Genomic DNA, 13824 nt, shown 5'->3' on the forward strand with positions numbered 1-13824 from the left:
ATTTCAAGTGAATAAATCCCTAAAATGCTACACTTAACTGTATCTGGTGAAAGACTGGAGGGGGGAAAGACGGGGAAGGAGGTTGAAGATTATTGGCCAAAAATTTAGACACTTAGACTTCCTACCCCACTAACATTGGTCAAGGGCTGGCCCTTCTTCATCCTTTCTGTTACGTGGGACGCAAGGGGCGTCTATTTTCCACAAGAACCTCAACTTCATCACTGCCATCCTCTCCCTGCCGCAGTGTGTAGTAGGATATCACTCAGCCTGTAGTTATAATTGGCATGAGCTGAGAAATGTGGATTTGTCTAAGGAAAAGCTTTTGTAAAGAAGGATCTAGTGTGCTTTTATTGTGTTTATAAGCCTTAATCCTCATTTATTCCAGGAAAGTATAACTTTCCCTTCTTCCCAAATGTGGAAGAATTCGGACACTTGGCACTCTGGAGGGAAAAGCATTAAGCCCTTGGGTGTCAGCTGGCAACTGCAATGACTTTGATCAGGATAAACTGGGAGAACACTGCCGACATCAATTTTAAGATTCGTGTACTGCTCCTGCATTCTGATCGCACTGACATCCGTGGCTAGAGTCAGCATTACTTGCCCACGTTGTCAAGAGAGTAAAGATATCTCCCCTAGTGAGCAGTCACGGTGAAGAATAATCCATACAGATACACCCATTCTAGACAAAGGACAGTGAGCCTACCTACTCAGGGACGTGATTATGTTACTTTCAAATGGAGAGAATTAGGTGACATTAAAAAGTCATTACAAGCAGTGAGAAAATGGGGATATATTTCAGAGGAAAAAGTGGAATAACTTGGGGTTGGCTTTTTGGGAGATGCAATTCAGGCTCAAGATGTATAGAGATATAAAATTAGTCAAAATGAGTTTATCTTTGAGTGATGTTTTATACAAAAGCACCACCTACTGGCAAAGAATTACTTTCCTTCTCTTAATAGATGAGCTAATGCCTAGAATGACCTAAAGGAGAATTATTTGTTTCCCTAATAAGCCTTTCTTTCTCCAGCTTTTATGTTATAGGATCAAAACAGTCTTAGCATTTATATCAAGTTACCACATTGAGTGCGTGTGATTTTCAATTGCCTGTATATACTTGTCATTATTTACTTATAGTTTTTACTTTACACTGCATTGGTTTATTAATTTTCTAAGAGTTTAAATAATCTTTAAATCAAGAAGGTATTAAGCCAGGGTTGGGGGAGAGGGGGGAAACACCTGTATTTCAAAAGGATCCATGATGGTGGACTATTTTATCTGGGTTCAAAGTTACTTAATGATTCATTTTGATGTCAGAGGAAATCATCTTTTGATTTGTGGAAGAAAGAATTTTCCTGGCTCTCGATAAGAAAGGCTGTTTCACTAAAATTTAATTAAATGCTTCTACTATGAATCACACAACTCTTTAATAACAAACGTCAATTAGGAGTCTGTAAACAAAGTGGCGTCTCAACCAATACTTTGACTGCCCTTTGACATTTAGATTGCTTTTTCACAGGCAGGGAGACGTGGACAATTAGTAAAAAACTTTGGTGAGATGGACTAGTAGAAGCAGTTGATCTGGGTGGATTAATTGATGCAAAAAATAGTGTAATCAAAATGCTGTTTCCTTAATGCAGCTTTTAGAAGCTGCATTATCTACGTATTTATGGCATCTCCCATTGTGAACTGGCTTGTACTGGTTTTGCGGCTTCTCTTCCCCATGGGAGATACAACACTCACTGCTTGCTTATCCCTTCCTGTAAACAAACAGGCGAGCCCCTCCGTTTCCTTTCTAGTGGCATTTCCTATGACACTGAAAGCACATATGAAGCATTTTGAGTAGTTCTGGGGACGCTAAATGCAGTCCTGAGATGTACGTGATGACTGAGACTCAGCTTCATTCTACTGTGGCGGAGGATTCCAAACAGAATGAAGTGTAATTGGCTAGTCTCTTATCAAATTATTATCTTGGAAAGAAAAAAAGCATTAAAAATCCCTTAGCTGTATACATGCTATTCAGATACAAGCATGTTGGTCTGCTTGTTCTTGAGAGCAAAATTTTTATAGACCCAGAGAATTGTGAAATACTCCATGTGTGTGGGTGAGAAAGAGGTGGGTGGGGAGACAGAAGCCAGATATGCAAGTTGCCCATCTCCACTCCTGCTGCAAGTTTTCATGTACTACAGATGCCTTCCAACTGGGAAAACACCTACCCTTCCCCATAATTGCTCAGAAATGAAACATGACTGGATAGTTTTATTCAAATTTCTTACTGCCTCCGCCTGGAAATTAGACTATCAAACTATATTTAACTTAACCTTTTAAAAGTTGTCTTTAAACACCCACATCAACAAAGATGGTTTATAGAAATGCTTCCAGAAAACAGGCTGCCCTTTTTTAAGGCACTATGAGAAAAACGCTTAAAAATTTGAGGGTCATTTGCTCAAATATTCATATTCAAAGGACTGTCACTAACTCTTGATGGCAAGTTCCTTCTGCCAGTCATTTCTGCTTCCTGCATCAAATCAATGAATGCCATTTATCTGACTTGGTTAGATAAAATCAAATACTATAGAGAGTTAAAAGTACTGCTTTTAAGAATTGAAGGTATTTCCCTCAACAAAACACGAAGAGCTCTTTTATCCTCTTAATTTTGGGAAAGAACTATGGTGACCATCTTGGGCTGCTGGGAATATATACTTTGGAAGAGCTGAAATCTATTTTACTCTACTCTAAACACTATATCTCTACAGAGGAGCGTGAACCCACCACACAAGGACGTGAGGAAACTGTAGCCTAAAAAAAATACTGATTTTTTAAAATTAATTCACACTGTAGGGAATTAAGGCACCTCATATAATTTATTTTACATAAATTTTACAACTTGGGATTTTTAAAAATAGTTTAACATTTAATTGTGTGAACAAGGGCTAGTCCCTCTAAAGGAATCTTTTTTTTTTTTTTTAAAAGCTACCCTGTGTGTGTGTGTGTGTGTGAGAGAGAACGGGGAAGGAAGAAAGGAAGGAAGGAAGGAGGCTTGCCAAAATCAGAAGGTGTGGAAGGGGTATCCTATCTATTTGAGGGATAAGGGAAGTGATTAAAAGTGCAATAAAAACTCATAGACTAAGTTCAGAGTCAAATACTGCACCATGAGAACCGTTGTTGAAAGAAACCGGAACTAAACAAAATGCTTCATCCCTGGCTGTTGTAATTTGGTTCCTCTGTAGGCCAGTTCTCTCCCTTCTCATTTACTGAAGCTTTTATTAAGGGCAGCAGAGAATTAGATTCTTCCCATGTAATAGAAGTGACTTTTAAGATTACAGTATAGTTAAAATACATACATTAATATGTAAAATGCAAATTGTTGGGTGTTACAAAGAACAAAAGAAAGCCACATTCAGATAAAAATAATATGGCTTTTGACATCGATAATTTTTAAGGAAATCTAGTCCTCTAATGGATGAATTTTGTGAAACATGAGATGTGAACAGCTGCCTTGATCTTTGCCAAGAAGCACGTACAGTGGATTCACTGCTTAGCCCTAGCGGTGCGACACCGCATGTATGTACTTCAACATTGCCTGGATGGTATCGTGTACTCAGTCATAATTATCTCAAAAAGTTATTGCAGTAAATGTTTACTTGCATAGTTAACAATTCTGAGGAAATATTAATGTCCTAAAAGGAGAAACTCTGTTGCTGATCAGTATTTAATATATCTTCAAAGTTAACAATCTTTTAAGAAAGCACAGCAATAATATCATGTAAATTTATTTTATTGTTTCCATGGAAGGTTAGATTTTCAACAATAATGATCAGTGAGCAGGATGCACATAAGCAAATAGTGAATAGGGGAAGACTCTATTACCAGAGCACTCATCTATGTGAAATCAATTCCACAAGAAAGCTAGGAGGGTAGGGAGGATAAGAGATGAAGTTGTGATGTCAGGGATTTTTATTCTAATCAGTGTTTTATTCTCATTTCTTTAGAATCAGAAGCATAGAGCTAGCTAACTATTCTAACCACATGGCTGGGCAGAAAAGTAAAAACGAGGTAGGCATATAGAGTGTTTCTAAAATATAAGCTCTTATCTTTCAATATTTTATATCTTCCTAGTATTTTCTTCTGAAGATTAACTGCAGTTATGGAGTTATTAGTTAAACTTAAAGTCAGATCTTTGATTCACGTTTTAAGCTTAAAAAAACCATCTGTTTTACAAGGAGTGTGAATTATGAATTCAGGGCTTTTTAAAGGTTTGAACATTTCTATACATAAATGACAGGAGTCATTTTTATGATAAAGACATTTCTCAAAATTACCACAAGGGGGCAGAAATACACATATTCTGATTTCAGAAAACAACAGAAATTATTTTTATACCCAAATTTAGGCAATTAGTGTATGCGCACATACACATATATTTATATTTGTGCAATATCTATAAATATATAACCATATGATGAGTACATTATAAATATATGAAATCAATGAAATAGGAGATCCTGTCAGTACTAGGTTAAGGTTAGCATAAATTAGATGGTGTATGCTAAGTGATAAAGGTTCACAAATACATCTAAAATTTAAAGGACTTATAAGTGTCTTCTTATGTCCCACGTGAACTATATGAAAAGTCAACTAAATGAAAGTTTTTCATTGATCAAAGTGGAAACCAATATAGCCTAAAACAATAGGGAAGTAATGTATCTCATTATCACAGAGCTCCCCTTCTCTCAAAAAATAAGGAAAGGAATATCTAATTGACTTAAAAGATACTGATCTGATAATTACTTTCCCATTCTGATAAAGTAGAATTTTACATCCTTTAATGGGACACTAGAGCACAGTATCTAGAGACTGCTGTTGTCATCCAAGAACACATTCTCAGTGTTTTATAATAGAAATAATATTGCTTACCCCAGCTGACTGAGGGCGGATGGCGGCATGTTATGTAGGTGTTGCTGTTGCCAGCCAGTTACTGACCCAAGATGGAGAGCGCTGGCGGTGTTAAACCCAGACAGAGATGACAGGTCTGCACTACTCAGAGAGTACTCTAGACCAATAAATAAAACAATGAGGGAAAAACTCAATTTGAAAATTATCAAATGGCAAATACACATTTCCAGTTCAAAAATACTCTTATTAGTATCATGTAATGATTATTATAAACTCTCTTACTCTCGGGGTAGAAGGAGATAAAGCATCAGGAGCAATTTTAATTTAAAAGAGATGTCTCGTTTACCAAAAAACAAGTATTCCACAAAAGCTTTAAAGTAGTACAGCTTGCAATTTTAGTTTACTAGAACTACAATCTGGCATTACAGGATATACATCTTTGATGATCTAGAAACGTTTTTTAAACAATCCCGAGAAAGTGAGCTTTCTATTATATCCAAGAAATAATGGCTCATTTTCCTTGAAATTGGTCTTTTATATTGAATTCAGGTCAGGTCAGTAAAACTTTCAGTCACTTAAGAAAGAAAAATAGGGATATTCACTTTGTCTTAGTAACATATAGGTAATGGTATAGTCTGTGGATGCCACAGGTACTAAATGAAGTTTCCTAATAGACTAAAGAGTGATATATTTTTTTAAATCTTGCTTTTTAATAAAAAGTATTTAATGCACTATTTGAACATGGTAAAGCTACTCACCGGTACCATATGTTGTTGAAATGGCTGATGGATATCCTCCCATCCCTTGTCCTGGTAAAGTAGGAGTTGCTACGGAAACCACTGGGGTAGCCAATGACTGAGCAGACTGGGAGTTATTTATCCTTTGATTCTTTTAAAGTAAATAAAGAGACATTATTGATAGAATTTTTTAAAGTTAAAAATATTAGATTTCAGTATTAATTTTGTGTATAAAGAAATAACTTGGTACAAGTCTCATGAAATTAATCATTTTAGCATGTGTCTCTATGAACTCTGCCAACCCTATCATTTACAATCCTTCAAGAGACCAGTTGTTGCCATAGTAACCCATTACATCAGTATCTCCTTGGCAACTGAACTAGTAACAAGTACCATAAGCTTTATTATGGGTAAAAACAGACTATGTTGAAAACTGATGAAATATGTATACTGTACTCCATTGTTTCAGTTTTTATTCAAATGCAAATTAAAAAAAATTAAAATCAACCATGGTGGTTTTTATGCTCAGTTCTATACACAGCAGAGCAGATGGGCGGAATTTCATGCTACATTCTGACCAGCAGGTGGTGCTCTGACCACTTTTTTCAGATTTTCTAAACTTCCCTCAGAACTAAATGGCAAAGCAGCTAACATGTATATTTAACTCCTTACAGCAAGAAGATTAAAGATTCACATACATTTAAAAATCATGACAGTTTGAATTCTTAGAAAAATAAGTATCTTCATGGTTTAAATAAGGAAATTATTTTTGTTACAATTTTACAATAAATCAAGTCCTAAAATAAACTGAAAACATGGTCTTCTCTTGCAAAGGTTGAGACAGAAAAATAAATAACCTGACATTGTTTTCAGGTGTGTGATACTTGAAATTAATGGCATTTAAATATGATTCATTTGGACACACTATGGTAACTTCTGAAATCTTCCCATTTTACTAGAGCCACCTCACCTAAAAGTCACCTTGGGTTTCTCCTTGCAGGTGCCATTTAAGGGAAGTACTCTTACTACTTACCAAAAGCAGGTCGACATCCTCAGACTGAGAGCATGGGGAAGGAGTTTTATTAATTAGTGTCTGTAAATATTTATAATTGGGCAAAATCTTTTCAACAAAAGGCAAAGCATCTTCTGATAGACACAACAGTTTAAACAATTTTAAAACCTAGACTCTACAGATAACTCCTTACAAAGACATTCTTTGTTTCCCTTAATGAGCTGTTTGTCTCCAATGTGAAGACAATCTATCCAGTTTTCTGCACAGGTCAGTGTCTCAACCTTCATTATTTCAGCCCCATGTTTTGGAAAAAAAAAAAAAAAGATTGTATTTTGAAACCCCACTTGCTGGAGGAGGGGGTGTGGCGCTGCACCTGGCTGCTGGTGAGAGGCTGGTTGTAGGACCACTCACAGGATCCCTGGGAGAACATCAGTTTTAGGGAACTTAGAATAAATCTGCGGATAGAGACAGCCTGCCACGCATGGCCCACACCGCTTGGCTATGGCCCTGTGGGAGGTTTTATTTATTAGACCCAGTCTTTCCGAAGGGAATGTTGCATATTATGTGATTTTTTTTTTGGTTGATATTCAAAATTAATCTGCACTGTGCCATAATAAACTAATCAGCTTGCAGGACTGTTTTACTCTGAAGCTTGCCACAGAGCACAGAATGAAAAAAAAGAAATGTGTTTGCAGAATGATCTAAATTTGTCTACTGAATCTTGGTTTTAAATGTTCTCGATCTTAAGCAAAGCTAATTTGGAGAACACTGATGTTAAGTCTCTTTGTTATTGAATTTGGTCCCACAGTTATTATCTTCGTCTTAGCCCTGCAGACCCAGGAGAAAGGAAAATGAGAGAGTCCAGGGATATTATTTATACTTCTTAATTATTTTTTTATTTATTTTTTCTTACAGTGCCAACTTTTTTTTTTTATGTAAAATATAACCTTTGTTCTCAGAATGCCTAGGATTTTAAAACAATTTGCTTTTCAGAGGTAGTTATTTGCATGAAGGGCATATATGGAAAGATGAACTAGGCAATGCATAGGTATGCGCTATAGTAATATACCTAAGAAAAGAATGGCCAGCTACTAACATGAGAACATTCATTTAGAAATTATGGAAAAGATTTTTGGTTGTCAGCACCTTGAGGACATAACTAGTTCAGTATTATAAAAATCTGTTATGAAATTCCCTATTTTGTGAGTTTGATTCTACCATTGGTCAAACTGTATGCACCATAAGCAGTAGTAAGTCATGATTTTTTTCTAATTATAAATTGCAGGTCTTAAAAAAAGGAAATGCTTTTTTTGGTCCCAGAACATGAGTTTTAGAGGGGAGTTTATTGGATGTTGGTTTTTTGTTTTTTGTTTTTGATTTTTTTTTTTTTTTAACATGGAAAAGGGAAATGTGAACCAGTTACCAGAAATAATGGCTAAATACAAACAGGGCTCCAGCAACAGCATCAATAAGTTAATTTTCTGGGAGCACCTAAGTAATTCAAAATGTTAGAAAGATACAAAAACAGCAAAAACATATACAAAATATTATCAACATTTATTTAAAATGTAGTTTCGCATTACCACTGATGGCATCGTATTCTTGCTGCCTGGTGGAATAAGAACTCGGAGATCTGGTTTACGGTTATTCATCCCTAAATTCATGGGGGGAGGAGATTTTGCTTGCATATTCTTGTTCAAGTTACCAGGTGAGACCAGCAGACCTGGTGAGTTTCGGGGATTGCCATATCCGTTCCCTGTTAACACAAAACAATGAGAGCATTCAGGAAGAAATCTAGATTCAAGTACGTTTCTAGAGAATACACTATAAGAGATTAAAAATCAAAGCTTAACAGGGTAAGACATACAACAAAGTCTGTAGGATGACTAACAGCCTCCATGTGAAGACTAACCCGGCCAGTTAGTTTTTAAATATTCTCTGAAGGAAGACGAAAGATGTTTTAATGAGAAGAGCTAATATATACCAACTTGCTCAGAAATCGACGTATACTTTTATTCTATGAAAAAAAAATTCAAGAAGAAAGTCAGACTGTTGTTCAGGGTCTAAGAAAAGCACAGAATCGGTTCTGCACTTCAATTGACTAGCTTGGCAAAGGTCTGACTGGCGTGACTCACTCTTTCAGTTCAATGGTTTGGGTTTTATTTTGTGTGTCTTTGTGTCCTCAAGTGAAGAAAGGGCATACCGGTAAGACTATAATTTCTAGGACCTGCAGGAGGGGTAGCCTCTTCCACAGTTTGTTGCTGAGTTCCCCTTTCCTTGGAGTGGTTTCTCCTTCTGGTTTTCATCCGTCTGGTTTGCCCTCCTCCCAAGTTCAGCGTATGACCCTGAAGGCTTGCTCTCCTTCAAAAGCAGGACTCCTTCTTAAGAGCTGAAATGAAGGCATGTTGCCTCCACTGTGATGCCGATTCACCAAGGCACAAGAAGAGTCATCTAATAGGGACATTGAAAGGGTTCCTGTAGATAGCTGATGTTTAACCCGTGACTAACAGAACCAGCTATCTGAAGGATGCCATTTCTCATAATTCAAAATACATTGCTCCGTGACAGGAAGAGCTATGGAGGGAGTTGGTACAACCATAGCTGAGGCAGAACATCATCTGCTGGTTTTTTTCTGCTGCCTCTCACTGCAGAGGAATAGAGACCCGCTCTCCAATTTGACAATCCTTGCTGGAAAACCAGACAGTTGTTTTCTGAAGTTCTCTAAAGGAGACAGTCAAACCTCGCTGTTACGGTCAGTCATCATTATCATTATCCTAAAACACAAGTGTCCATTACCCCAGGACGAATGATACTGTGTGCTACCCCGTGGGGAGGCAAGGACTTGGCCCCAGTCCTCAAACGCCCTGCAATTCCTTTGTGGTAATCCAATACACACATGTGAAATTTCCAAACCAGGACAATGTGGCCTCGGGGCAGGTGCCTACAGAGAGATGCCATCCAGATTAAGTGTTACTGAGCTCCTAGGAGGGAACAGATTATCCAGTGAAGATTCACCAAAGAGGCAGGAGTTGATGTGGGCCTTGAAAAAGAAGAGATAGTAAGACATGCTGAGCTTGTGACAGGGCTCGGGGAAAGGGCTGAGGTGGGAATTTACAGAGCACAATCAGGGACACTGTGAGCAAACTGGCTAGTAGGGAACTCATGAAAAGAGAGGAGAGTCAAAGACCTTAGAAGGACATGGAGAACTTGACTTCCAGGCTGATACATCTTGGATTTAAATGGTAGAAATGCAGACCCAAGCGGGTCACAGAGCAGAGGCCGAACACAGGCCTCTAAGGGGACAGAGAGATATACCGGCATTGGGATATCCTGTAATTTGGAAGGTCTGGGAGTATGAAGCAGTCTGGAAACTATGGTGATGGCCTGAGCTAAAGATGAGGAGGGAGTGGGAAGGCAAAGCACAGGTATATTTCAGGAAATATTTATGGAAACCTCTTTTGAATTAAAAAACATTTGAGGCAAACTGTGTAGAGCACATTTGTTCTTCATATCCCATTCATTTACCTGTCTCATTTTATGCATGAATAAACAGGCTGAATATATAACAAATAACTACAAGATTAAATCTGTCAATTGGGTCATCCGTAAAATTCTCCAAGTTACTGGGAGAAAAATAAAAATAAACGAACCCCCCCACCCCCACCAAAACATGTGTCAAGGACACAGTAGTTTCTTAGGAAATGTTGGTTGAATTTGAATATAAATTACTCTTCTATAATAAAGCTTCACTGAAAGTCACTAAATTCTCTACAGCTGGCTAAATATGTCAAAAGCCAAAATTTTCTTTTCCAGTTAATTTGGACAGTTTTTGGTGGCAAAATTTACTATGTGAAACAAATACATTTATCTAGTATCAGTAGGAGGGATACAAAGAATTTGCTTAGAAAAATGCTTGAAAAAGTAAATTTATATTTAATGTGTCTTAACTGAATCGTTCTTGTGAATATGTTAAGGCTCTAGCTTTAATTAATAGATTCTACTGGATAAAAAGAGGTTGAGGAAACCAAGACAAAATTTGCCCTCTATTTTCCTGTCAGCTGAAGTTCAGTCTGACACGCTCAATACATGTCACTTATCTCTTAAGCCTGTGTGAGATCTGGTTTAAATAAACAATTAAATGGAAAATTAGGTGGGTAATTTCAAAAGAAGGGGGGAAAAAGTCAGTTAAGCAGTGCAGTGAAGCTTGAATAGATCAGAGGAAACTAAAACTCTTGCTTGGTAGATGCCAATACTGGTTTGCATGGAGGAGTTATTTTGCTAAAAGGAAGTAAAACTGCTTTGTGAAATGTGTTGTCCTGTGATATGACAAGCACTGGGCCAGTGTGTGAAAATGGAAATGCTTCACGGATGCTCTGAGAAAAGGTTTTTTTTGAAAATTAAAAAAAAAAAAAAATTTCTACAGTAAACTCTCTGAGAAATTCCAACAAAAACCTACATCTTTCTGCCCACATTTTTAAACAATTATCTAGGGCAGCAGGAAAAAAAAAACAAAACAGTAAACATACATTATAGTTTTCCATCCAATAAATGCCTCAAAACTAAAAAAAAAAAAAAAAAAGGGTTTGAAAGCATTCTATTTTTCTCTTGGAATATTTCCTGTTATTTGGAAATTATGCCATTTTCGAAGATTAGTCACATATTTTAAGGTGTTTCCATATTGAACATAAAATATTTTGAACCACGATGACACTTCTTAAATTCATATTTTTAGAGCATAAAGTTATTTTTAAGAACAAATAAATTCTGCCTTTTACCGGTGAATTTCTGCTGTTTTTAGCATATTGTACCAGCTAGCATTTTGGAGCCGTATAATAACCATTTCTGTTTCCAGCCACCAAGTTGTTATTCTTTTGGCATAATATAGATTCAGGAATGCAAGACTGTGGATCCTAAACCAGTGATATAGAAACCTATCATTTGAAAATCAATGATGAATACATGCGTGTGGTTTACTGCTAAGAAGAGCCTGCATTTAAACGGGCTTTGAAACCGCGGGCCTCCTCCTCACTCAGAACGCTGTGGCCTGCGTGGAGGCTGTTGTCCTACCTTAAGATAAATTCACAGAAGAGAATGGTCTTATTCAAAGTCAGGGGTCAGGGAGGTGGGAAATGCCAGCTCTCAATAACCTTCTAATATACATATTCAATCTTTCTTCATGCTGTGTTTTAAAGTTACCCTCCGCCTGGACCACTATCGATTCAGATGTGACTTTATGCAGATGTCACAGTCCTCTGACCACTTAAAAGCACAAAAATTATAAAGCATGAGTGAATGGATTTCCTGATTATAGATTATAAGAAATGAAGAACAGACCGACTTTAGAGTCAGTTTGTTTTATAGTTTGATTTGATTAAAAATATTGTTTCACATAAAATAAAACAATTTAAGCATTCACAATATAATTTGTAGGAAGGATAACAGCATCGACCTCGATTGGTTACAAGTTTCTAAACATTCATATTAAAACTAGTGTAAATATACACAACTTGAAATGTGGTGTTAGGAGAAAAAATTTTTTTTCTCTCCAGTTAACTTGAAAACACTTGCTGCTTTTTTTTTTTTTTTTTTTGACTCCTATTTTAAGAAGTTGTAAATTCAAAGAACATATTCCTGGCTTAAGATGTTGTGAGAAGGACATTTTGCCTTGTCTCACAGAGCGCAATTGAGCATGTAGCTAGCTCTCTCTGAGCCCAAAGTTCTAAAAACTTCCTCTTACTTGGATGTTTAGACATGAATCTCTTCACTTTCCCCCTAGGACTTCCATTATAAATACAAGCATACAAAACTAATAAGCACAAAACAGATACTAGTCTTTATGAACCACAGCTAATTTTTTTCACGGGCAACATTTTTTCTTCAGTCTCCTGAATTGTCCTCTTTGACTATCCCCACTTCTTCTTCCAGCTCCCTATCCAATCAGATACCAAATCTCTTTTTCTTCAGAGATGCCTCCCTCCATCCCCGCTGCCACCATCCTAAGGAAGGCTTTCATCGCCATTTGACTTGGTCTTTTATCAGGGTCCCTGGTCTCCAGTGGTAGGGTTCTTCACCAGACCTTAAGACTGGTTTCACGAAGATCGTGAGCTCCTTAAAGCTGTATGCAAACTTCTGTGCACGTGTGTGACAATAAATCTAACGTAGTCTCAAGAATTTCTCTAAAATTTTTTCTAAAGGGCTGTTTCTGTTATGTTACTTTTTCAGACCATACTTAACACTGTTGGGTCAGTGCCCTGCTTGGCTCTCAGAACTGCACATAGTCTGACTTCCTCTGTTTCACCTAATTCCCAATATCTACAGCCAACCTCACAGCCCTCTGGATATACCTGTGTCTTTGCTCTAGCAGTGTTTGCTCTCTTCTTGTTTTTGTTCTTTTTTTTAATTTTATTTATTTGAGAGAGAGAGAGAGAGAGAGAGCAGGGGCGGGGGGGGGGGCGAGAGGGGCAGAGGGAGAGGGAGAAGCAGACTCCCTGCTGAGCAGGGAACCCGATGTGGGGCTTGATCCCAGGATCCCGGGATCATCACCCGAGCCAAAGGCAGACACTTAACTGAATGAGCCATCCAAGCACCCTGCTCTCCTGTTTAATTCAAATTCATTTTTTTAGAAGATTTTATTTATTTGACACAGAGAGAGAGAGAGAGAGATCACAAGTAGCAGAGAGGCAGGCAGAGAGGGAGGGGGAAGCAGGCTCCCTGCTGAGCAGAGAGCCCCATGTGGGGCTTGATTCCAGGACCCTGAGATCATGACCTGAGCCAAAGGCAGAGGCTTAACACACTGAACCACCCAGGTGCCCCTCAAATTCATTTTTAAGAATCAGCTAACACCCCAACTCTTTCACGAGAGTTCAGACAACTTTTCAGACAACTCAGCCCACCTTGAACACACAGTCCCTTCTATCTCGTTGCAATTCGAAGCAGTGATACACGCAGAGGACTAGCTCTTCAAGTGTTTCAGATGCTTGCAAAACGGATATACAGACTATGCTGGAAAAATTAGGAATTACTACTCAGGAATGGCATCAAAAGTTAAGTTACTGAGGGAACGTGAGATGAGAACCGAAAGTGTAATATGTACTTGCTAATTTCAAATATCGAGGGTCTCTCTTCTATGTGCTACTTGAGAACATTTCTTATTTTAGGTAATGATTACACACTGATGACCAA

The 13824-nt window shown here is 37.5% G+C and overlaps 1 protein-coding gene across 14 annotated transcripts in view; it reads right to left on the bottom strand.

Annotated features, from left to right (window-relative positions):
* Nucleotides 1–13824, bottom strand: part of MEF2C (myocyte enhancer factor 2C) — a 177652-nt gene that overhangs the window by 5336 nt on the left and 158492 nt on the right. For 10 of the 14 annotated variants that reach the window (XM_047730013.1, XM_047730001.1, XM_047730000.1 and 7 more), the window contains 4 exons: nucleotides 8226–8398; nucleotides 6664–6687; nucleotides 5652–5781; nucleotides 4915–5050 (listed from right to left, as the gene is read on the bottom strand). In XM_047730013.1, coding sequence (XP_047585969.1) covers nucleotides 4915–5050; nucleotides 5652–5781; nucleotides 6664–6687; nucleotides 8226–8398 — 463 coding nt within the window. The remainder of the gene's footprint in view (nucleotides 1–4914; nucleotides 5051–5651; nucleotides 5782–6663; nucleotides 6688–8225; nucleotides 8399–13824) is intronic. The other 4 variants (XM_047730009.1, XM_047730008.1, XM_047730012.1 and 1 more) reach the window with 1 other exon arrangement.

The sequence above is a fragment of the Lutra lutra genome, chromosome 5 (assembly GCF_902655055.1).
Source record: "Lutra lutra chromosome 5, mLutLut1.2, whole genome shotgun sequence".
Lineage (NCBI taxonomy): Eukaryota > Metazoa > Chordata > Mammalia > Carnivora > Mustelidae > Lutra > Lutra lutra.